The 26449-nt window shown below is 32.7% G+C and overlaps 2 protein-coding genes across 6 annotated transcripts; both read right to left on the bottom strand.

The window, feature by feature from the left end:
- Positions 1-2265: 2265 nt before the first annotated feature.
- BRD4 (bromodomain 4) lies at positions 2266-9912 on the bottom strand. Of its 2 annotated transcripts, none has more exons than XM_088207766.1 (5): positions 9085-9912; positions 4537-4586; positions 4211-4288; positions 3247-3835; positions 2266-3042 (listed from the first exon to the last, which is right to left on the bottom strand). In XM_088207766.1, the coding sequence occupies exons 1-5, from the start codon at positions 9244-9246 to the stop codon at positions 2518-2520; spliced, it is 1404 nt and encodes a 467-aa protein (XP_088063892.1). In that variant the 5' UTR covers positions 9247-9912; the 3' UTR covers positions 2266-2517. The 2 variants fall into 2 exon arrangements, with proteins under 2 accessions (XP_088063892.1, XP_021902248.2); XM_022046556.2 differs by having other exon boundaries at positions 3247-3829; positions 9085-9900.
- Positions 9913-11406: 1494 nt separating this feature from the next.
- On the bottom strand, positions 11407-22120 carry LOC110817751 (katanin p80 WD40 repeat-containing subunit B1 homolog KTN80.1). Of its 4 annotated transcripts, none has more exons than XR_015813244.1 (19): positions 21771-22119; positions 21181-21311; positions 20694-20811; positions 20038-20264; positions 19851-19953; positions 18791-18861; positions 18064-18138; positions 17828-17971; positions 17542-17722; positions 16102-16620; positions 15704-15751; positions 15109-15620; positions 14746-14871; positions 14503-14577; positions 14273-14385; positions 13338-13454; positions 13165-13233; positions 11819-11938; positions 11407-11718 (listed from the first exon to the last, which is right to left on the bottom strand). XR_015813244.1 is itself a non-coding variant. In XM_088207263.1 (19 exons), exons 1-19 carry the CDS (start codon positions 21793-21795, stop codon positions 11677-11679), a joined length of 2811 nt encoding a protein of 936 aa, XP_088063389.1. In that variant the 5' UTR covers positions 21796-22120; the 3' UTR covers positions 11407-11676. The 4 variants fall into 4 exon arrangements, 3 of the variants coding, with proteins under 3 accessions (XP_088063389.1, XP_088063390.1, XP_088063391.1); XM_088207263.1 differs by having other exon boundaries at positions 13170-13233; positions 21771-22120; XM_088207264.1 differs by having other exon boundaries at positions 11407-11938.
- Positions 22121-26449: the final 4329 nt, after the last annotated feature.

The following is a 26449-nucleotide window of genomic DNA, read 5'->3' on the forward strand; positions in this document are numbered from 1 at the left end:
AGGTGATTTTTGGATGAAAAGTTCTTGTTTTTTTTGTTTATTTAAGAAATTTTTATACCATTTTTAACAAAACTATGTGACTTACTATATATTTTTATGTCATGATGAGATTTAGATTTAGATATAATATAAATATATATATATATATATATGTGTACGTATTTTTTGGTTTTTGCTTACATGTACATTGATAAATATAGTATATATCTTTTGGCTGGTAGGATACCATGTACTTAGTTAAATGACATTTTCTTAAAGGTAACAACTTTATGAGTATATATTTTTCACTTAAGAGAGAGAGAGAGATATATATATATATATACAAATGTATGTGTATAATTAGATGGTTTCATGATATGCTAATTAAAACCCATCTATCATTATTAGCATTTTATTTTAATGACCATTATTAATTAATCTACTCTTAAAATATATAGTTAACATAGATATAATATAATCTACTAAATTAGTTTCACTATATATTCTTTTAATTTTATGGTAATTATAATACATATAAATGAGAAAAACATCTACTTATATATATATATATATTGTAATCAAAAATTTTATTCCATGAAAAAATTTATTACTTCTCATATTTCTATTAAATTATTAGTTAAAATTAACATTTAAGAAAATGGGGTATATTCATTGTATGAATTACTTTTTCTCATTTAATTGGAATTCAAAAGTAATTAAATTAATCATAATTACCATTAAATGTATATTTATTTACAAGTTATTTCAAATTCATAAGTTGAGGTTGACTAAGTTTAAAGAATCATAAAGAATATTAATTAACCAAACTTTTTACTTCTAGAAACTAATAATCCTTGTTAGTATCATATGTATATAATTATAATAGATGAATTGAATTAATCTATTTATGACGTATGATGTTATTTGAATTCTATATATATATATATATATAAATAGTGATTGATAATGGTAATTCACATATATCATGTGAGTGATTATAGTGACATCTAAATTATATATGGATGCCAAAAAGCTGTTTATGAATATGATATTTCTATTTTCTTAGTTACATATATTACAATTAGTCTTATTTTCATTCTTTTTTATAATTATTTTTTAATTTTAATTTGGCAATATTAATAAAACATCTTCATTCTAAAGAAAAAAAAATATATATAATTTGAAATAGAGCATATTAACCTACATGGTAATTATATAATTAATTTTCTAAAATTTTTAATGATTTTAATAAATAAATTTACAAAAGAAAATTAATTAAATATTAACTTTAAATAAATTTAAAAAAAAATGATATAATTAAGTCGGTATGTATCTCATATATCATATTGTATATTTAACATTTAAACCATAATGCTGATTCGTGGGGGGTACAATCATTTGATCTTAATTTTCTCAAATATTCAAAGACTTGTGGCATTTTATTAATTAATTTATATTTTTTTAACAATTTGGACAACAGTCAAAATTCCTTTTTTTTTTTTTTGAAAACAGTAAATCAGTATATAATACATATATATATATATATATACACACCCACATATATATTTATATTTAGATTGTAGTTATTTAATCAATCGAGCACATAGATTCAATAATATATATATATATATATAATAAAATGGGGGTATAAAAATATTCCTCAATAAATTAAACCACTAGGTCTATGTATAATTTAATATTTGTAAACAAATAAATTAGTAACATAGAAAAACAAACACCTCTATTCCCAACACAAGAATAAACAAACAATTCCATATTATTTAAGAACAAGGTATGAAAGAATATGTATATACATATATATATATATAAAAAATAAAAAAAGTTCAGAAACCAAAAATATTAATTATTAAAAAATGATTAATTAAATATTAAATTGAAGCGAGAAAAGGTTGAATTGAGGATGTTGTATATGGATGTATTAGTGGAAGACTCAATAATTGTATTTTTAAATTAATTATTAATACAAGACTAATAAAAAATAAAAAAAAAATGTTTATGATGTCATTATAATAATTTTAACTAAGTATACGTAAAAATTTAAATTCAAATACATAAAAATATATTACGAAATGTAAAAATTTATACGAGTACACGAAAAGAACTATAAAAATATTTATAAGATATCGAAAACTAATACGTGGCTCAAACACGAGTAAAATAAATTACCACTCTAAGTTTAATACCTTGGTTAAATTTTCTACCTTGGCTAGTGCCAATGGATTATGAATTTCCATCAAATTTACTGGAGCTAATCTTCACTTCTGCTTGATGCAATATGCACTGTTAAAAAATGAGATTAAAAAAGAATTTCAGGATTTGGCTTACAACTTCCTTCTGCATTATTCAGAACAGAAAAAGAAACTATATACACAAAATACTCTACAAGACTACAAAAAACATCAAGGATAAAAAACACCCAGCAAGACCCATATTTCTCTCTCACAAAGATAACCGGGACTAAAACTGGGTTTAAACATGGAGGAGCAACAAGAACATTCGAGGTTACAACAGACTAAGTCACCTAGCTAGGCATCTCTTTCGTCCTCTTGTAGGAGTTCCAGCACCTGGGCTGCCACGTCGATTCCCAGCTTTTCTTGGTAAACCAGAAGCCTTCTTTGTAGCGGCTAAAGATTCCATTGATGGAGGAGAAACAGCACTGAATTGTTTTTTACCTCCGTTGGGAGTTCCACTCGCATCATTTGCCAACTTTCTCGAAGGTTTCTGGTTGACAGTGCGGATGCTTCTTGGTTTTGCAGGAGGTTTCCGCATGGTTGAGATCAAAAGCAGGTTTGGAGTGCTAGCCTTGGTGGTATTGCAGTCCTTGTAATGATGCCGGAAAGCTTTAATGAGAACGTCTCTGAGAAGTGCTGCAGATTTGTGTTCGCGAGTGTTCTTGGAATAAAAGACCAATGCATTGTTTGCCACCAGCAGCATATCCCGGAACAGCTCCTTCGCTGACACGATCAAACCATTGCTAATCCTTGATCTTATAGTGTCAAAATCCATATGCCGAAGGACCATTTTCTTGTACCTTCCTCTCTTCTGTGACAAACAAGTACAAAACAGAAATGAATCCAGTTAAATGAGAATCGAGAAGCTTGTTTTCCTGCAATGAAAACCTACTCTGTAATTCTAATACGATCAAATTCACCATACTAGACTTAATGCCTGTGTGACCAAAATAGCAACCAAGCAGAAGAAAAAGTAATTTATAACGTATATAGCCTAAAATTTAATACTCCATACCTGGCTATCAAGCCTGCGGCAGAAAACAGAAGCACACTCATGCTGCACAATAGAATCATATATCCCCTTTAAATCATCCGTCCCACCCTGGCTTGAACCTCGGCTTTGATCATCAGTACCAGAGGGTTTGGCAATCTGACCAGAATAACCCCTTGAAGCACTAAGGACATCAGTAGCAGGGCCCAAAAAGTCACTTTCGCCAACACTCGCTTCCTTGACATCCTTCCTCTTTCTCTTCCCTCTTCTTTTCTTTACGGTAACCCCTTGACCCCCATATACAGTTTCCACTAACTTATCATTGCTCGAATCCTTTTCGGTTTCAGAAGGAAAACTTTCCAACTTTATCCCTTTTGCTTTAGCAGCTGTTGCAGCTGGAACCTCACACTCTGGCGACCAGTTTATCCGGGTCTGTTCAGTGAAACTACCAGCAGATAAAAGATCCTTAGATGTATCTTTACTGGTATATTCAACACCCTCAGATTTTTGAAATGGCACTGGTGATTCTGTTTGACTATAATCATAGTCGACATTGCAATCTTCTTTTCTTTTAGCTTTTAAGGATTCAAGTTTTGATTCCAGAGACCTGAAACTGAAAAATGAGTAATCTGCAATACATATGAAAGAACTGCAACCTATGAACATGCCAACTGCAATAAGCAAATAAATTTTCTTCTATATCTAATACTTAAAGGAACTCCACTAACCAACAGAATGTTAAGATGTGGAGGATAACCAGAACTATTTTAGGAAAAAAATGAATGCTAAAAAATGACTTCATTTGTGTATCCATCTCTTAATGTTTTCATAAATTTATTTGTTTCAAACATAACTTTCAACAGGAAGTACAAAAATTTATGCCAAAAAGAATTCTAGATAATCTTAAATCATTTCTGCTTTCATAAAAAAGATTCATTAAAAGATATTTTCTTATCAAGTTTGGATAGGATAGCAGTAAATTACTCACCCAATTGAGTCTTCTGATTGCTCTAAAGCTCTTCGCAACTCAGCCATTCTTTGCTTTCTTAGCTCTTCAAACCAAGCTCTGGTTGTAAGAAAAAAATGGAAATGACTTCCTTTTTATAAATATAAACAGTGAAGTATATTGCTATAGGTACCAAGAGGGTGCTGCCCATGCAAGAAAAAATTTACATGCTTATCAAATTATTCACAAGGTTCGATAAATTCTGTATAAAACATAAGAAATGACTTCCCATGTTACTAATGGTTCATGAGTTGAGTAAATTAAAGCCAAAATCAAGCAAAATTTAGTAGTAATGAAAGTTCACTTACGTGCATCCCGAGTAACGTTGTTGCAAGTCTTCATATTTGGCCTTACACACCTGCAATCAGGATCTACTTTTATGATAATGAATGTAAAGAACAATGTAGGAAAAAAATCTGTAGGACAACATCATTTATAGAAAAAGTCCAATAAAGGAAGAAATCTTATCAAGCTCTTCGACTATCATGCAGACCAAATCATCGTTAACATGGTCAAAACTGATTGCTTTTATGAGCAAACCAACTTTCATAGTGATTAGTAAGTTGAGGTTAACATGCAAAAGTTCAAGATATGTCAAGAATACAGGTTTTATTAATTAAAGGGAAGGAAGAAAACAGAGAGCTATCATGATGCGTGTCAAGAATCTGTTGGTAACTTCAAGACATTAGGCATCAAATTCTTGAACATCCTTACTTTGTTAGCTAACAAAGAGGCTTTAGACAAAAAATGTCTAATTTCTTAACTAAAGAAGAAGAAAAGCTCTTTTCATCAAGTGATTGCAAGGATGAGAAACAAAGGAAATAGAGGAAATTCACAAGCACAGCAAAAATGATAATGAAAAAGCTAGGAGCAAGGGGATCTCATAACCAACCAGAGCGACCAGAGACAAATGACGCAATCAGAAGAACAATAAACGTAATAATCATGGTAAAAGAGGTCATTATACTTGAGGCTGCTCATATAGAAAAGTAGAAGGGAACAGTGTGACATCCACACAGCCCCAAAATGAAAGCGAAAAAGAATGGGACCTCCAAGCATACAAGCAAAAGAGCAACTAAGAGCTCTCAATCTCCTCCATGGTTGAGCCTGAAGAAGAGCCAATTCTTGTTCTGGTGAGTGATAGATTAATTAATTGCAATGGTGATTGGATAATAGACTCTTGATGCTCTAATTAAATGATAGGAGAGAAACAAAAAGACTAAGCATGTTCGATTATAAAGGAAGATGAGTTGTCGTTACAGTCAATAATTCAGAGTTACCAATCACTCCGAGAAAAAGAAAAAGTATTGGTCATAGTGCTTCGATTTAGCCAACAACAAGTGCAGCAGGAAAATGTTTTCCATGTGCCCAAGATGAAGAAGACTTTGATATCAGCACCACAACTCACATTCTCAGGTAATTACATGGCCTTTGGACCCAAAAACGTGAAAGTATACAGGAGTCTATAGCCAACTACTTCACCAATCGTGGAAGGAAAGTGATTGGAGTAGTCTCTGTAATGTCAGCACAAACAGCTTAGATAAGACTCAGAAAATTAAGATAATAATTTATGGCAAGCACACTCGGGACGTATGAGCTATCATAAACTAAGGGTAATGGTGAAGAGCTATGCTCAAGAGACTTCCTCAACTGGAGATTTGTGAAGACACTGCATGTGCAGGTTGCCAGTATAATAAAGCACATCAATTACCACAGGAAAAATATAAAGTAAAGAAGCCTCTCGAGTTGGTCCATTCAACATATTTGGTCATGTAAGGCAATCATTTATCATCAGGCATCGATACATGATAACCTTCATCAGTGATTTCTCAAGGTACATATGGATGAACTTTTGAACGAAAATCAGAAGCCTTAAGTTTAAGGGCTCAAGGAAAAGGTTGAAAATCAAATAAGTCAAAGAATTTAGTGTCTTCATACCAATAAAGGAAGAAAATATAATTCACATTTCACAATATCTAGAAGACTGCAAGATTAGAAGGCAATGGATCCACATACTCCATAATAAAATTTAGAAGTAGATTCCAAAAGTAGACATCTTGCATGGATATGAAGTAGTATTTTGCATGCAAAGAACGTGCCACCTCAATTTTTAGGCAAAATGCACGAGGACAGCTTACCACATACAACAATGGAGTTTGCTTCCCCTTCGAGAAGTTATGGGAAACGAAACCCACAGTAACTCATTTTCTGATATTTAGATACATTTGCTAGGTTTTTTGTACCAATCAATACTGCATTAAGTTTGACAAAGAGGATTTGATGCATATCCGTGGGTTATGATAATCAAAGAAAATAGTGGAAGTGTTGCAATTTTGTAACAAGGATATGTTATACCTCTCGACATATGGTGTTCAACGAGAACTTGTTATGGTGGTCTGCCAAGCAATAATGCTTCCAAATACAAAGGATATTGAAGAAAAGCCTCGAAAAAAAAAATTAAAACTGAAGAGGCTAGCAAGAAGTCACCTGAAATGGATTTATCTTCCTGGTGAACAAGAGTAGATCAACAAACATCAGCGGATGTGTGGCCTAAACAATTTACAGAGATTCAAGGGAGTGAAGAAGTGAGGGAACTTGGTTTCCAACCAAGAAGATCTATAAGGCAACAAAGACCAGATCCCAAGTGTGCCAACGCAACAGTGGTTGAAGGAGAGAAAATAAAAGAACCAATCACATGTGAGAAGGTATTCTTATTCTTAGGTAAGGAATAAAGAAAAGCTATGGAAGAAGAAATAGAAGCCTTGAAACAAAACGAGACATGGGAATTGGTGCCAAGACCTACTGAAGTAAACCCCATGTCATGCAAATGGGTTTATAAAATAAAGAGCAAATCAAATGGTGCTATTGAAAGATCTGAAGCTCTAATAGTGGCTCGTGGATTCTCACATTAGCATGGACTTGACTAGTCATTCAGCCCATTAGTGAAGATCACCACAACCTGTCTTATTGGCATTAGCTGCCAATAAGTCATGGAAGCTTTATCGGATGAATGTAAGGAACATATTCCTACACGGAGAACTGGATTGAAAATATATATGGAGCAACCTCAAAGATTTGAAAGCAAAAACTCAACCAAGCTATGCATGTAAACGATAGAAGGCACTATATGGGTTAAAGCAAGTACCAAGAACATGATACAGGAAGATATCAGAGTTCTAATCCAATGTTGTTTCACAATGGTACCAGCCAACTCAAGCTTGTTCATCAAGGCCAGAGATGATAAGTTGGCAACACATAAATCCACCAAGACAATCTCATCATAACTGAATATGATGAAGCAGAAATTTGGAAACTGGACCCAACTTATCAATATGCTTCCAAATGAAAGTTCTAAGTGACTTATTACATTTCCATGGTCTTCAAGTTGAGCAAACCAAGGAAAGACTTTTCTTAAGTAAGCACAAATATGATAAGGATCTCTTAGAAAGGTATGGGATGCTTGAGTGGAAACACATCCTGAACTCCGGTAGAGTCACCTAAGACAACGCTCGACTGAAGGAAGATGAACAGGTACTTTTGTCAGGAGCCTAATCCATCTCACATTAACAAGGCCATATATCTCATAAGTAGTGAGCATAGTGACCAGAATTATGTATAAAATAAAGAAGTCTCACTTAGGAGATGTTCTGAGAAGTCTATGCTACATCAGAGGTAAAGCTATTTCTCAGTGCAGTAAAAGACAACAAAGATATCGATGTCTAATACCAAAAGTCGAATATAAAGCAGCAGCCACAACTAAGCCCAAGAGTCTACATGGTTGAAACAACTCAAAGGATCTTAATCAGCCAAATTAATTACTCAGTACAGCTACATCGTGAAAACGAATCAGTTATAGACTGGTATAAACACATATATGTTCTGAATTTTCTATATAAATATATATATGTTGAATGCATGCATAAACAGTTATTCAAAGGCTATGAAGGGAAGGAAAAAAAAGTTCATGAAATATGCATGTCCCTATCCTTTCATCTATATAATTATCAAAATGCAAAAACAATTCCAAACTTTCTAATTACATACTCATGAGACCCTTTTCTTATTTCATGCAAACTAGTTTTCCAATCCATGTCAATAATTCTTTTTCATGATATAATGACACGGCCCACCTCATGCAAAAGATTATCTAGAAATAATTGTGTATGATTTGACCCAAATTATTTAATAACACAATTTTTTTTTTTTTTCTCAAAAAACCATATTTTCAAAAAGTAAAATATTTATTTTAAAATTAAATTAAAAATATTTAACATAACTCAGAAATGTACAAGCTCCTTGTAAAAGAAGAGAAATATGACATTCATTGGAGGGTAATTTGGACATTTAGAATGCCTAGAAAAGCTATAGAACTTTTGACTTTACAAAATTTAAGAGACATACAAATATACACTTTCAAATTATAATCGAAATCAATTAAGAAACATTAAAACATTAATTTCAAAATTTTAATTAAATTTCAACCAATCTATTATTTATGTTGTCGAGTTTAAATTTCAATATGATCAAAACTTATAAAAATATACCCTTTTAAAATATAATAAAAAAACAATTAAGAAACACTAAAAACATTAATTTCAAAAATCTACCTAGATTTCCACGAGTCCATTATTGGGTATTCATGTTCTTGTTCATATTTAGGAGCTTAAATTTCATTGGAGATAAGACTAATATATTATCTTATATTTAAAAAGTTAAAAAAAAAAATTCAAAAATCCGTAATTCATGCAATCCAAACATGAAGACAAAATAGATACTTGGGGGATTATTTAACAGAAAAGTATCTAATTAGGATTTAAATACAAATAATTAAAATATTAATTAATCAAAACAATAACCTCAGGAGTAAATGTGTAAGGGCGACCGGTGGCGCGCGCCCGGAGCTCCGCTGCGACGACGTTCCAGTCTCGGGTTCCGTGCCGGAGAATTGCTCCGCCCAGCAACAGCTCCTCCCACGTGCCCCACCTCCTCGTCACCTCCGTTCCCATCACCACCACCATCCTCCACGTGGACCGCCTTCAACCAACCACCCTTATCCAACGCACCCCCGGCGCACTCTAGCCATCCCCGCGATTTCGAATTACGAGAACCCAAAACTAGAAGACAGAAAAAAAAAATTAAAGAGAAAAAGATAGAATCCGAGAGCTTCTTCTGTCTTTTCAGGGGCTTTGTTCGGACATAAACAAGAAAAGTGAAAAGAGAAACCGCTTCTGGGTAAAATGGAAAACCTGGTAAAGACTGTAAAAGGCAGAGATAAAGGCGGTTTTAGGGTAGGGTAGGTAAGTAAAGGCGGTTTTTTTTTTTTTTTTCGGGAGAGACGACAGGAGATTTTGGGTGTTTTCTTTTTTATTTATTTATTTTTTCTTGATATTCTTTAATTTTTTCAAAAAGGGTATTATTTATTTATTTCCTGCTAAAGAAAAAACAAAAGAAAAAGTAATTAAAAGCGTAAGACAAGGGGTTGACGGATTCTACACTAGAGAGGGTTTTAATCGAAGAAGAATAGCAAAACAAGAAGGTTTATTGTTTTTGGTTAGTAAAGATATGGTATTTAACGTGCAAAAAAGATAAAAATGGTGTTTGTTAAGGGAGAAAATCGTGGAAAATGAAAAGACTAGGAATCTGGTTTTTGTGTTTATATACAATATATATATATATGTATATGTATATATAGAAAGAGAGAGAAGAAGAAGAAGAAAAAATTATATAATTTTGTTAAAAAGTTTTCTTTTTTTCTTTTTGGATTTGCTTAATAAACCAAGGGGCGTCTCTACTTGCTGGCAAGATTGGATTTGCCTTCATTTTCGCCACCCTACAATATCCACTTCTTTCTTTTGAAATTACACCTATACCCTTACATATTTTTTATATTTACATTTTTTATTTTTTTTTAATAAAAAAATTACACTTTGTTACATGCTTACAAAGTTTTTTAATAGTACTCTTTTATCTAAATTATTATTATTTTATTTTATTATTGTTACCGTAATTATTAATGATTTATTTTTTAATTTAATAAAAATTAAAAAATTATCTTCAAATTAGATATCATAATGAAATCTAGTATTTTAGGAATTGGCAATTTTCTTCCTGAAAATTTACATTTTCATCTTCATCAATCGTAATTATAATTATATAATTTCTCATTTTATCGATGTTAATTAATTAAATAAATTTAAATGTTATGATATTTTTAAATAAAAATAATAATTCAAACTCAAGTACTATTTTAAATTTATTTATAAAAAATATTATTTATTTTATTTTATCTCAAGTTACTTATTTTGACTTATAAATCAAAGTGGATTATAAGTTTATCCCCTGTATAAAATTGTCATTCCTTGAATAGTCATATATATTTGACATAATTATATATAAATAAATGTATGTTGAAGTTGAAATATAAGCTTATAAAATAAAATAGTCGAATGACCAAAAAATTAATTTTTTAAGACATATTGCGACATTTTTTTCAAATAATATTTAAATTACGTTAATCAAGTTGTTAATTACGATTAATTTAAAAATTTTATTCGTCCTTATAAATTTCTGATTTGCCAATTAGCGGGCCCCACAAAAAGGCCCCTGAGGAAGACACGTGTCCTGCTCTTGTACCAACCACATATGCAGAATGTGGCCAACAATGTATTATAGGAGGTCCCACATGCCACCTTTCTTATCACGTGGCATCTTTCCTGCCACGTTGCATTTTTGCCACGTGTCGTTTTTTAATGAGATGGCGACGCCCTTTTCGGCATAATCCACTCTTGGTTTCTGTGCCTCTGCGTTGGGCTATCAGATTAATAATAATAAAATTATTTTCTCAAAAATAAAATTATATTTTATATCCCTATAAAATATCGATTTTACTATTAAGCCCCTCAAGTCCTTAACAAAACCCTTTTTCCTCCTTTTTTTTCTTCCATTAATTAAACTTTTTTTTTTTTTTTTAGTATAATATAATATATAGAAAAATTAGATAAGGTAAAAGCCAAAATTAATTCCCTAATATAGCATTGGGTTTTAATTTTTGTAAACTGGGAATTTTTAATTAGTGCTAATTGAGAGAATCTGTGTTCTTGAAAAATGGTTTACCAATTGGATGAACATTCATTCTAAAGAGTGAAATAATGCAAGAGAAAGTACAGGTGGTGGACCAGTTTTGAAGAAATTTATACATATTTCATTTCACTGATAGAACTTCAGTACACATATACCTGCAAGTACTTACATTCATACAAAGAGTAGAATGCTGACAAGACTCTTCTGTGTAATATCAAAGAATCATAATATCGAGTTCCAATGTACAACCAGATCGCTAAGAATGGGATGATGAGTTCTTCCATCTTCAAGATCACACAGCTGAAACAGCTGCAAATGATGGTACTTTCATTCTTTGGATGAACTCTCTTCTAAGATGACCTCACTCTTTATTCTAGATGCCGCTCTGTATCTTCCAAAGAAGTAGCCAGCTGCAGGATGCAGGGATTTGCAATGCAAAATTGTGAGGTATGAGAAATGTGTAGCAGAAAAAAGCCTCTTGTATCATATACATATCCGGTTAGAGGGTACCGGTCTGGTTAGGCCACTCTTTTGCACTTTAAAAAATCTTGTATGCATGGCACGGTCAACTACGATTCTTGAAGAACTAGATTCAATTCTTGAGCTTTCTTTGCCAGCATACCACCCTTCCTGCAGAATAACTTAAGAATTTATTCTTTTTGCTTCCATGATCATTCAGGCTAACCCAGGTCAAGACTTGAAAGCAATAAATGCATAAGATTCAAAGAACATTGTCAAATATAATTAAATAAAAGACAATGGAATCGAAGCTTCTAAGGGATATACCATCTCTATGGAATTTGGAAACAAGCAGTTATAACTTGTATCATGTAACTAGCAGAAAATCTTTTAGAAGATTTTTGACATGCAAGAATGCGGCTTAAGAATATGGTAATTCAAAAATTATCTGCCCCGAAAGGTAAACTGAAAGTTTCTAGAACAGTAATTTGTTCGACATGATTAGGATAAGTGGACAGATCTACATGACAGTAAGATCCATGGAGACACTTGCATGAAGTTAGACATACTGGTGCAGTCATACGAAGACATCACTTGCATTATATGTCATAAGAGGTTTCCTCATATAGAATAGTTGTATGTACAGCTTTTCAGTAGAACAGATTATGGTATTACTAGTTTTGCATAAAACTAGATTTTTACGGCTTTCAAGTGCTTAAAAAAAATACAAATATAATAGCTTTTTGCAGGCTCGGTAAGCATCCCTTCTTTATCATCTCTTTCTCAAAATTTTTCTTTCTTCCATGTAATGCTTTTCTAGTCATCCCTTTTCCAACAGCCTTCTCTTTCTATTTCTCTCTTCCTTCCACTCTTCTCTTCTCTCAAATGACAACTAATCCAATTGTGTTCCTATTATCCAAGGCAAAAATTAAAACAGCCACACGCTATAATTGGACATTACAATCACAATACCAAAAGCATTAACCGACTAAACCTATCTCCTTTCCTTGTTGGACATGTGAGCATGTGAAACCCTTTTGAGTAGGAGTCTTTGTGCATGTGATGGCAGGAAAGAAGTTTTAGAATGTCGAGATCACTTTCTCTCGCACAAGTACAAGGATTTCAGCCACTCAGCATTTGGCAACTAATGTTAAGAGCTCACTCATCCTTTGTGGCTATTCAGGTATCTCCACGGGGAACTCATGTTGTTTATCCACTCTTCTCCAATAGCTATTCATTTTTCAAGTTAAATAAAAATTCTCACCAATGGAAAAGTTATGCATCTATTTTTAAAGTTCGAGCATTTTGTTTTTACTAGTGAAAAATTTATGCAGCAGTTTAGTCAGATACCTTTAGCCTTCAGGGGTAAAGTTAACAATTCAAGATTGTGAGCTAACCTTACAAGTTCAGGAAGATTTTTCTTAACTTTCTGCATCTCCATAAAGCACTGATTGCAACATTCTAACCTGTGTTCAGAATTTTGGGTGGAAAGAATAAGTCATTGAACAACTTTTTTAATTTTACAGCAAACTGAAAGCAAAATCTAGGTCTTAAAGCTAATCAACGTAACCTTTGCTCAGCATGTAGGTCAACACCGACAACTCGAGGTGCTGCAATGGTAGAGCTTATAACTGGGCCAAAGACTGCCACAAGCTTCAGGAGCATCTCCAAAGAAATATTTGCATGCCTGGACATTCACAATATTTATATAAGAATTAAGATAATCAAATGTTTATTAGTCCTCGTAAATTCAAAATGACAAATATCTTGTTCTCTCCTGCCAGAGTGCGTAGGTATGAGCAGCCCTTGAAACAAAAATGGGTAGACACCTTTCCAGATGCATATGGAAAATAAATAGGAGTAAGAAAAGAAAACAGTCTTGAAATTGAAATGTTAAAACAGTGAAGGACTTTGATCTACTCATCAATCTTTCCATACTCATTTTTTCTAGGCAATTGGATAGTTATATGAAAAAAGATTATTAATGAATAAATTCATGTATCATCATCGGGTATAAAGCCGATATTTATACAGTTTACACAGACAATCCTATCAAACTAGTAAATGGTTATTAATTAAAACCATGTGTAAGTCTTGACAAAATATTTATTAGTTATCTTTATCCTACCAGGCCTCCAAGCTAAGTGGGTAATATGCAGATTATGAATGAATTCTCTCATGTATTATTAAGGGTATAGAACTGGTATTTATACAGTGTAGACGTACAAGCCTGTTAGAAGAGTTATAACAGATGCTAACTAAAACTGTACATACTAAGTCTTAGTAGAATACCATTAGTTATTCTTGTCCTATTATATGTAAGATTAGACCTTTTATGTCTTTTGTTTTCATTTTATGTTTTTCGGAAAGGTTGATGTCAAATCAGATTTTGTTGGTTCTAACAGGAGCTCACAACCCAGATTTGGAAGTGGTTGCTATAAAATGGAACAAAATCCCATATATTATATACTACAACTGGCAGTAAGAATATTATTGACCAGTTACCTTTCAGTCTTGCTATCTATTAAGCCTGAAAGTACAGGCAGCAAGCAAGAAAATAGATCCAACGTGAGAATCTCCATTTTCTCCATTAGGACACTGACCACATCTGCTTGAACCTGCAGCAATTATTGATATTTAGGAAGAAAGGACACACAATATAAACCTCCAGTTACTAGGTGGAACAACTAAAACAAACTTAAGAACAAATATGGAATTTTCGAATAAATACATACAGAATGGTCTGGCAGCTTCCTCAGGGCACCAATAGCTCCTTTAATATCATTTCGTTCCCAAAAATGTCTTACAACCTGAAAGTTCACGATGAACCACTTTAAGTTAATATTTCAGGTTCCCAGAGAAATATGGGTAGGGAAATTTGTCAATGCAAGCGGATACTATACTGCTAGATATAGAGTGGCCACGATCAGCTCGCAATCAGAAAACCAGTACAAAAATACATCTCCAGCTGATTTTACCTGCAATTTTGTCAGCCGGGACCGGAGGGTACTTAAGAATACATCATGAGTTTGCATCAGACTTTCAGTAAGGTCCACATTGTTAGCAGTCGTTAAGTCCCTTCCAGAAATTTGATCTGCTCCCTTCTGCTCATCATCAAAGATTTAAAAATAATAATAATAATAATAGTGTACACTGAAAAAACTTATTTGTTAAAATGAAATTGCAGCTTGATACTTGGGTTTCAGAAGACATTTTTTAGCTAAGAAGCAGATGACCGGCATGCTTTAGATAAGTGGATGAGTGGCTTGTAGAATTTTCAACTAAGAAGTAAAACAAGAATCTTGGAAATATGGCAAAGTTTGTTTGAGGGAAAATCCTACCAGTGTGGTTGGTATTGTATCCCTTTCAGGTACTACATGGTGCATCATATTCTTTGCCTGAGTCGGTGTTACATGTGTGGCCAGATTCAGAATCATACTAGTTGGCCTTTCCCGGGTCATACTCATTGATCTATTCCGGGTCATAGTAATCGGCTGATTCAGGGCCACACCAGTTGGCTGCTTTGGTACTGTACTAGTCGCCTGATTTGGTGTTGTAGGTGGAATTGATGTCACATAAATTGTTGGTTCTGATGTCACATTAGATGCCTGGCTTCGGGTCGTGATAGTTTGCTGATTTTGCATAATACTACTTGGGGGAGTTGCTGTCATACTCGGTTGGATTGATGTTGAATAAATTGTATCATTTGTTATCATATTAGTTGACTGATTTTGTGTTGCAATAGTTGTCTGATGTGGGGTTACATCAGCTGCTTTATCTTCATTGGCATTAAATTTCTCTCTTCTTTCAAATCTCTCAACCAGAGTACGTGTCCGTCCAGGAACAACTGCAACTGCAAACATGGTAATTGCTAAATAATCAACCCCCATTTAGTATACATCAAAAAAACTAAAACAGCTGAGAGAAATGGCAAACCTCCATTGACGAACTTAACAGAGTTTGTCTCTTTGGTGCGGTCATCACCTAACAACAAGAAATCTAATATAAAGCAATCCGTATTGTACTCGATAAATCAAGCATGTGATTTAGCTAATAAAAGGAACAAAATAAATCAAGAATAACATCTGAATAGGAAAGCAAAAGATTGACGACTTTGGAATATAATCAGGAAAGGAGGGAAAGGAGTCGCAACTTGACAACAGTAGGACAAATAGAATTTTATTTTGGCATTTCAATCAAAAACTTATCATAAGTATAATCTCAGTTTAGGAGAAATAAGGAGGCGAGGAGGAAAAGGTAACTAGAAGAATAAATTACACACTACCCAGAGTTGTTCCGTAAACATGCAACACTGGCATAGAAGAACTACTTACAATCTACTTGATTAGTGGGAGCCTGTGGTGATAAAACTTTTTCAAACTTCTCTGTCACGCTCTTAATATCAGAAACCTTCTCATCACAGGATTCTCTAGCTCCGTCCTCCAAAACAAGAGATTTTGGATTAATTGCACTATCTGATTCACTTTTTGCATTGCCAAGAGTTCCGTCAGCAGCAACTGACAGCTTTTCAACATCAAGTTTAGTACTTGATGGTCTCCGCGTATGAGCTGGTCTTAATAGCATGCCTGGTTTGGTCCTTGAGAAGGTGATAGATTCTTTTCCAGAAGTAAGAGACTCTTTCCCAACAGGAATATCCCGAGGAACAACAGTAGTTATGGTAAAAGATTTATTAACTCCTTGTCCAGTAGATTTTGCGTGGACTCCTACTGAAGCACTCTTCTTCTCTGCCATCAAGTTATTGATCTCCTCAGAATCCAATGATGGGACTGGCTTTGAAGAATTCAGAGATCCTGTTCTCCGCAAAACAGCAGGAGCAGGAGGTCCACCAGAAGCTTTGCAAAAAAGGAATATCATATTAGAAAAACAATACATCTAAAAAGTGAGAAAGCAGAAAAATATATATTACAAAACCTTTAATTTTAATATCCAAACCATATTCCAATGGGTATCTTTGTGCTCACTATATGTTTGCATGTACATATAAAAATCTTCGGGAGTTCTATTATAGCTTTAGTTAGGCTTAACCACAGATTGATTTAGAAAACCAAACCCCTAGCTCCAGCTTTTGTAAGTATGAACTTTAAGGATCACTTAATAAGCTCCTTTTCAATCAAGCCAAGTTAGAGAAAGACAACAGCTGAGGCCAGTGTTTGCACAAACTAATTTCCTGACACAAGTTGGACTACAGTAGTTACTGAAAGCATGGATCACACTGCAGACTCAACTGCTCAAGGCACTTGGTGAATTATGTTAAAGCAAAGAGGGATTATCGAAGTAATTTCATTAAGACATCCAGAGATACGATACTAGATGAATGTAGCAATTTTGGCCAGAAGAAAAGGAACCCAATCCTCCTCCACCACAAATGGCATATGTAATGCTTTAAGACCTTTAGATTTCTGCTAACTATATCTTTCTTTCAGAAAAATTATCGATTAAATGCAAAGATCCTGACTGTTTCTGTTGAATTTTTCTTGAAAGAGATTTTTTAGTTTTATTACCCTTCAATTGGGAGACAAAAAACAAGCTGTGCCGAAACCAATAATCACCTCGTAAAAATCGACATTTTATAAAAATAAGTCTCCAATATGAAGTTGCAGGATCAGTTAATGTTCCACTCCTGTGGATGTGACCCTGCTGGTGATAGACATTCATATAAACCAGTAAAGAAAACCTTCAAACATGAGACTTTATGACTAACAGGCACAGACTAATGTACAAAGAGTCAAAAAATGGAAAACAGAGATACTCACAGTCTACATATATGTTCTTTATCTCTTTTGTTTCATAATCAGGAGACATGCATCGCAAAGTAGATGTTGATCTAATCTCACTCCCTCCTTTCTCTGAAGAATGATTTCCCAGGAGATTAAACTTACTCTCCAAAGAGTCAGTTTTCTCGACATTGGAACCAGTTCCATACGGCTCGATAAGCTGACAGCAAAAATATATATATATATATTGAGAGACTAACACTTCTACTCAGGTTCACCAAGTTACTGAAATGTGTAGGGATTTAATAAGCGAAGTACTGGATACCGATATGTCTGCTACCCAAACTCCAACAGAGTTCCTATAGTACGAGCAACCCAAAAGTTTTCCTTCATTAATGCAGAGGTCACCAAGCGTTGACCATCCCATATCGACTGTGTCATGGCAAACTACTGGCTCCCATGAGTAAACCTGTAATTCATAATTATGAAAAACCCAATATTTATGTTCCCTTCCAGTTCCATATATACACTCATTAACTTTCAAGGGCAAATAATCAAGACCTTCAAGCCATCGTCCAGTCCACAAAACAGACTCCTACCATCAGGGTGAAAAGTAATTGTTTGAACCGCTGCAGCCTGGAAATGCAAAACACGTTTATTTTAGGGATGCGCGATGAAGAGTGAGTTATCACATCAGTAATTAGTAATGCAATGAGGAAACACCAAAAAGGAAATCCAATTTTAGTGTATGTCAATTATTTTTGTCTTTGATTTTTGTGCATCATGCTTCCTGAATTTTATTTTTGAAAATTTATTTATAAATTTTTAATTACCCTTAGTGCATCTCTTCTATACTCCTCATGATGAGAATTCCATTGCCATCATAATCATAATTCCAAACCAGTGTTTACTTTTGTAATTCAAAGGGCAAGATTGGTTACTTTTCTGAATGGTTATGGAAGCATAAAATTAAAAAAGAAAAGCCAATTGCTTTTAGCATCAAAATTTAAGAAAACATAAAGCATGTCTTTACAGAAAGCTTTTGCAACGCAACATTATAATATGCCGAACATAGATCTGGACATCAATCGGATGTTGACCTTTTCAGTGTTTATAGCACTGTAAGAGACTATAATTTAGAGAAACATTCTAACTTGTGTCAAATTCCTTTATCTTCTGTCTTTCAAGTTAAATGCCATACATGTTAGAAAACTATTGCTTTTAGCAGAACTTCTTTGTTAATTTAAATCATCAAGCAGCACAGAGTTGCAATAAATAAGTTGCACACCTCAGGTCTGGAAGATCCAATCAGTTCAAAGGTTTCTAAATCCCAGAACTTCACCGTTCTATCTGCTGAACCTGGAAAACATACAAGTTACTAGAGCTGAGAGCCTACTAATGATGAGCTACACAAGAATTTGCAAACCATACAAATATGAAGAATAAAAAGACAAGAATACAAATGATTGGCAACCAGATGAAACAAAAAAAGAGGCACAAAGTAATAATAGATTTATAGTTAGGCCTTTGAAACAACTTAAATGACTCCACTAAATGCAAGTTAATTGACTCTCTTTGTTAGATTCAGATACCCTAACATAGTCAACAGCAAACAAAATTGAACAACCCTGCCACGCCCCCAACCCAGACAAGGAAAAAAGGATCTGGTGAGGGAGAAAAAGGAAAATAACTAATTGAAAATTATTAGTTAAAATGGATAATATCTTACACCATTATATACAAAAAAACAAACCAAGCAAATGGGCAATAATAATGCCACAATCATAACACAGTTGATTATCAAATTCAAACCAGAAGATCTCATCCACACAATAATATCACTTATTAGTAAATGGATAATATCATTATAGTTTTATGAGAAATCAGGACTTATGGAAATGCAATAAACCCAGACAGCAGCCAATTCTAGTCCATAAATGGAAGTATTATTTTGATGTCACAGAAGCTTTATCAGACTACTTTATGTCTCGCATACAACGAACCAAAGGGGAAATAGCCGTAATTTTTTTGCTCTACCATCTCAGGACCATAGGTCCTCACTCTACAGATTTAGGTAGAGCATCACATTAAATCAGATAAGCCACATAAAAAAATATGGGAATTCATGTTATTGCAACTCCAAAGAACATATCTTACACCATTATATACAACAAACTTAGAGAGAGATGGGTATTAAAAACTTTCTATAAGTGATTCTATAGTTTAACTAGCAGTATTAAACACTATAATAGTTAAAATAACACAGATTGGGAGAAAGGAGGGAAAAAAGAAGGAAGTTTTAGTTAAGGCATCAAGCCAACAACTAGAATCACATGTGAAATACTCACCTGTAGCAAGGAGAAACTCGAGGGGATGGAAGTCAATTGAACGGATAGGTCCTTCATGGAACTTAAAATCATGCAAGAGCTTCCCAGCAGTAAGATCCCACACCTACTCAGAATGACAAGATAAATTGATTAAAGGAGGAAAATCAGCTTACTATAACTCACAGTGATATTGCAGTCTAATAATTACCTTTACCACATTATCGAATCCCCCAGAAACTACCCAACGACCATCAGGAGTGAACCTAATAGTGCCAATTCCTCGAGTATGACCCTTGTATGTGTGAATGCATCCCTTCTTCCTGATGTCCCAAATCTTTAGATTTGTATCCATGGAACCAGATGCAAAGAACTCACCAAATGGATGAAATTCAACAGCAGTGCAATTAGATCTGTGTCCGGTAAGACCACGAACCACTACACTTCAAGAAGAATGGCAAGTAGAGTAAACAAGTTGGCAGACCGTAAATAACATCTGCCCATTCCAATACTTTAAATGAACACATATCCAGAACTGTGAGTTTGTTCCTCTTGATTATCACATCAGGAGAAACACATTAACCAAGATCTTAATAGTTTTTACAACTAAATAGAGCAGTTTTAACTCCCGGTGCAATAAATTCTGCTTTATATGGAAAGGCTCAAGAGCCTCCAGCTCAGTTTATACATGCTCGTAGATTTTTTATACGGGGTTTTAATCCGATCGACCATCATTTATTCATTTAGATGCCGTATATAGGCAAATCAAACAAAACAATCTGCCTTATTTGAAGTACCACAGAAATAGAATAAGTTGTTTAAACTAAGATTCACTAATAACTTGAGAGGAGAAATCAACCAACTTACTCTTTGCTTCTTCCAAATCCCACAGCTTTATCACACCGGTAGAGGCTCCACCAAGCACCAAAACTTCTCCAGTATCAAAAGCCACAGACTCAACTGGACTTGTATGGCCACACAGGCTCTGTTTATAACACCCAAATATGTTTTTATTCTTTCATCCAAACAGGCACAACCAAAAGCATTAAATAAAACAAAATATATTTGGACAAAATGCATTAAACCAATAACTAAGACTCTCAATTCTATTCAATAGTCAGCACCCGATCCTGAAAAGTGAATTCAGCCATGAACTGCTATTTTTTGACCTTATATAACACACAACACAAAATATATGATCCTAATTTAATTAGCTGATCTAGCTGAAATTACATTAATTAGATTATTAGATGCAGTTAGCATTCTATCTTCAGTAAAAAAAAAAAATTTAATAACCCAAAGGAAAGTTACTAAAACTCAAAGAAAAGCAGATAATAGAAAGATATAAACTAACCATTAAAGAAGTAGGCTTGCCAATCGCCCAAAGATTTACTTTATAATCATCCCCACCGGTAATAAGAAGCCGACATCCCTTCTTTCCAATACTAAGACAATTCACATTTGTAGTATGAGCCACAAATTCCTCTACATTCATTTCGGTCAAGAAAACACAAATCCCAGTGGAGAACCCAGAAAGAATAATATAAACATCAACAGAAACCAATACTTGTTTGGTTACTGATAAAATGTATAATGACAAACTAACTGAGCTCATTTGTAAACTGTAACGATACAGGTTACTCAACAATCGACATTGAGAAGCTTTAACTTTCATTTTTTTTCCCCTTCTATTCTCTGATCAACTAAACAGAGTTATAAATAAATAAATAAATAAATAAATAAATAATAAATAATAAAAAATAAAGAAGCTCACTTCGCGCTAAAATTCAACCCTCTATCTTCCAACAAGCTGATACACGAACAGAAATCAATAACAAACCCTAAAATCTACTCACCTAGCTACGAGCTGTTCAGATAAAGCTAAATTCAAGCTGATAATCGCAATAAATCACCACAAAAAAATATATATATATAAAAAGATACGCAGCTTATATCCACGCTTCGCCATTTTCCACTGCGAACAGCACGATCAAAAATAAACTCGAAAAACCCAAAACAGAGTTCGGGTTTTAATTCTAATTTCACTTGTATTGAATTCACTCCACGCCAGCTACAGATTCCTCCCCTTCTCTTTTTCTCGGAAGATTCAAAGAAGGTGAGAAAAGGAGAGGAAAAAGAGAGAAAGCGTTGTCCTTTTGCTCGGAATGCAAATCCGCGGCGAAAGATAAGAATTGGGTTGAGACGAAGAAAAGAAAAAAGAACGAAAAACGAAAGAATTTCAGATTCAAACAGTGAAAGCAGCAAACAAACAGAGCATTAAGAAGAAAGCATAAGGAAGAAATTTTATTTATTTTTATAATAAAAAACCAAAAATTAATAGTAAATAAGTAAAAAAAAAATACGAAGGAACCGTAAACAGTGTAATTTCCCAGACCATGATTGATTAAACTGCGTCGTTTTGACGAAAATACCCTCGTATTCGACAGTTGCTCTTTGCGAAATTACCAAAATACCCATACTTTGTCGGCTACTTAGTCTTGGTCCAAAATCTCCGATGAATTTTCTCTTTTTTTTTTTTTTTTTTTTTTTTTTTTTTTTTTTTTTTTTTTTTTCCCCCCCCTCCAATAAAGTCTAATGGTACAAGTCTTCTCTTTTTATTAAAAAATATTTTTTTTATTAAATAAAGCACGTCATGGGAAAAATAAATAAATTAATTTTAATAATTAAATAAATAGATTTTTTTAAAGCCAGGAAAAATTTAAATAATATTTTGGTTTTTTTTTTTTAAAGTTTTATTTATTGGATACGGAAAATGATGGATTAGGAATTTGAAAGGAGTTTATGATTAAGTCTAAAGAATCTCACTTTCTTAAATCACATTTAATCTCAATTACATCATTAATATCAAAATTTTAGTAATGTTTCTAATCATTAATCAATGAAATGTTACCGATTAACTTTTTTAAAAAAAAAAGGAATAAAGAAATCAAAATCGAAAAAAAAACTAGTTCGCAATTATTTAAATATAAATTATATCAAAATAATTAAATAAAAAATATTTTTAAAATTCTTTAAAAATTAACTTGGTTCTCATATTATTTTATATATATATATATATATATTATATACTTTACATTAAATTATTGAGTTAAACTTGAGAAGTACTCATAATTGCTTTCTTAAAATTTTTTGAAAACCCAAATCTCTAAATACTTCACTACCAAATCTTAAATGGTGGTTAGATGAAAGTAAATGTTATCAAACTTGGTAGTTAAAATTAATCTTCAAGACCCATAAGAAGAAAGAGAACTTTTTCAATAATTACATTCATTGAATTCTCATACATTTAGGTTCCTAAATAGATGAATGTATTAACATCTCATAATTTATATGATCCTTAATACAAATATATAAATATACATATAATTTTTAAAAAATAATTATTATAATTTCTCGTAAAATTTTATATGTTACATATAATTTATGTGTCTAGTAATCAAAGTAAAAAAAAATTTAAGTTGGGATAGTTGTTAAAAGTTGAAATTTCTCTCCAATATATTTTTTTTATGTATTATATGTAATTTTTGTTTTTACATATAGCAGGAAAAAAAATTTATAATATGAATTAATGATGATATTGTTGATAAGAAGAATAGATTTTTATTATAACAGTCAGATTGGAATTCGTAACTTTTAAATATAAAATAAAAATTATAATCACTAAATTAATATGTTATTTATAAAAAAAAAAAATTAAATTTCGAGAATAAAAAGATAATTATTTAACATTTAATGATATTAGAAGCACATTACAAAATATCATAATACAAATTACCAAAATTTTCAGAAATTAAAACGTGGGTATAATAATATAATGTACTTCCAACTTTCTTTTTTATTTTTTCTTAAAGGTGAAATTTTCAATTTTATTTTCTCAAAGGTGTACAAATTTTTGGCATGCAATAAGTGGTGCACATGTCATGATTTATGATGTTCAAAAAGAATTAATTTACGAACCTAATTCGTAGAGCAGCTTTGTAATTATTATGTACTTTTGCAAACATGTGGTACACTAATTTTCTGGGTGGTCACATGTGATCCCAGCCATCCAAACCCATGATAATCAATAATATTAGAACTTCCAAAATAATACATATATGTATACATATATATAAACACACACACAGACACAGACACTAATGACTCAAAATAATACTAACATGTTATATTCTATAATTGAATTAAATTTATTTAAGAATGAAAACAACATAAAGTGTCTTAGAATAGTTTTAATACTTCTATATACATTAGTAGAACACATGGGAGAACAACGACCATGAATGAAATAATAACTACCAAGAGTTTAGGAACAAGGATTATGGAAGGGGTGGATATCGGGGAACTCGGGATGGAAACAGAAGGAGAAGAGAAGGTTATGGATCCCATACTTCAAAGCTGAAAAACCTCGAGGTTTCGAGGCGATGACAATCAAATGGACCGAGGATTGAGGAATGGAAGAAGAAGAAAAAGAGGGGGTAGTTTGTGCTCGAGCAATAATTTGCATGCAAAAGGCTTGTTCAAGGATGTGCAACTCAATGAATTTTGTTGGACTGGTTAGCTATTGAGTTTGAGAAAAACAGGTTTTGTTAGTGATATTGAGTAGGTAGCCACGTAAATTGTGGGAAACATTTTTTCATTTTGTCATTTTCCATCAGCATAGAGAAACATCGTAGAGAACAGGAATTCTAGGTGTTGGAATTGTCAAAGTTGAGTTGTGTAGGATATTTTCGTATTTCTTGTCGTTCTTCAAGAGATTCGTCTTTCAAGATTTCGAACATGGTTTTATAGGATTGAAAGGAAGTGTTGCTCGAGAAAGAAATGTTTCCCACAATCTACATGGCTATCTTTTTAATGCCAATAACAAAACACGTTTTTTTTTCAAACTCAATGGTTAACTGGTCCAACAAAATTCATTGAGTTACACATCCTTGAACAAGCCTTTTGCATGCAAATTATTGCTCCAGCACAAACTACCCCTCTTTTTCTTCACCTTCCGTTCCTCAATCCTCGATCCATTTGATTGTCATCGCCTCAAAACCTCGAGGTTTTCAGCTTTGAAGTACGTGATCCATAACCTTCTCTTCTCCTTCTGTTTCCATCCCAAGTTCCCCGGTATCCACCCCTTCCATAATCCTTGTTCCTAAACTCTTGTTAGTTATTATTTCATTCATGGTCATTGTTCTCCCATGTGTTCCCACGAAGATTTCTGACTACAATTACCCCAATCATTATCTACAGGAGCCTCTTTGTTTGGAGCATACACTCGTTCCCAATAATTTTCATGGTTACCCATACTTCAGTCACAATTCTCTAAGTTCTTCTTTGGTTCCTCTTCAGTATCCCCCGTTCAGTGCAGGAAAATGTCTGGCTCATGAGAATTTGGTGAAGCTTCTCCACGGTTGGAAATCTTTGGGAATGGAAAATGTCAGTGTCCCAAACAAAAGTCTAATAATGGCAATGCATTATTATGAGAACAGCTTGAAACCAAATGTATATGAAGGACAAAAATCATGTGGGTATATAGACAATATTCTTTTTCTTAGATATTATATTGTTTTAATTGCCTTTCTTAAATCTTTTTTTAAAATCTATCTTATTGCTCATTCACGTGGGAGACACTTAAGGTACTAATTGTCCTCATCATGTAATCTTTGATATGGACAAAAAGTTCAAATATTTATTATATATTATATATATATGTATATGTATATGTATATGTATAGTTTAATATAACACAGGAAAAAATAGAAACATGTTTGATTGGTAGAAACTAGCAAACATGTGATGCTAGAATTAAAGCACTAATTAAACCCAAGAATTTGTGTCTCCAACTTCACTACTAAAGTTTTCTGTTTCCTTTAAGTTTCTTTCTCCTCCAAAAAGTCAACCAACTGACACAAACTTAGGAACCAAAATCATGTGCACTTCAAAATTCCAACATATCATATATGTATATATATAATTATATTTTTCTTGATTACATACATATATATTTGTATGTATGTATGTATTTGAGCTCAAAAGATACATAATAAATTACAATATCATTTTAACCCCCTAGAGGGATATTTTTTTTTCTTTTAAAAATAAAAATACTAATGTGAACTTTTTACTCTTTGTGACTAACCGATTAAGAAAGCATATTCGTCATAAATGTTCTTTCTGTCTATAAATATAAAATTTTACTAGAACCGAACTTAATTTGATCATCATAACTCCGCCGATAAATAGCAAGTGAAATTCTAAATCTCGTTGAATGAAGCATTACGTTCTAACCACCGTTAACCAATAATATTAATAAAGTATAATAAAATTTAAAGTTGTAACCTTCAAAATTGAGTCAAAAAAATATTAATCACTAGATCATATCATATCATGTTGATTGCTAATCTCTTGAGGGTTAGGTTTCATAAAATATAAATCTCTCATTAATTTGATTGGTTAAAAATAAGTTAGAAACAGGTGTAAACAAATCTACAGCCACAAACTAATGCAAAGACTAGATATAGGCCAAAAAAACAAGTCAGTCAATTTGGCAAAATTACATATAAAGAAAAAAAAAAAGCACACCACATGTGAGAGTTTAAAAAGGAGATGGGGAC

Source organism: Carica papaya, chromosome 7, assembly GCF_054855325.1.
Source record: "Carica papaya isolate Zhongbai chromosome 7, ASM5485532v1, whole genome shotgun sequence".
Classification (NCBI taxonomy): domain Eukaryota; kingdom Viridiplantae; phylum Streptophyta; class Magnoliopsida; order Brassicales; family Caricaceae; genus Carica; species Carica papaya.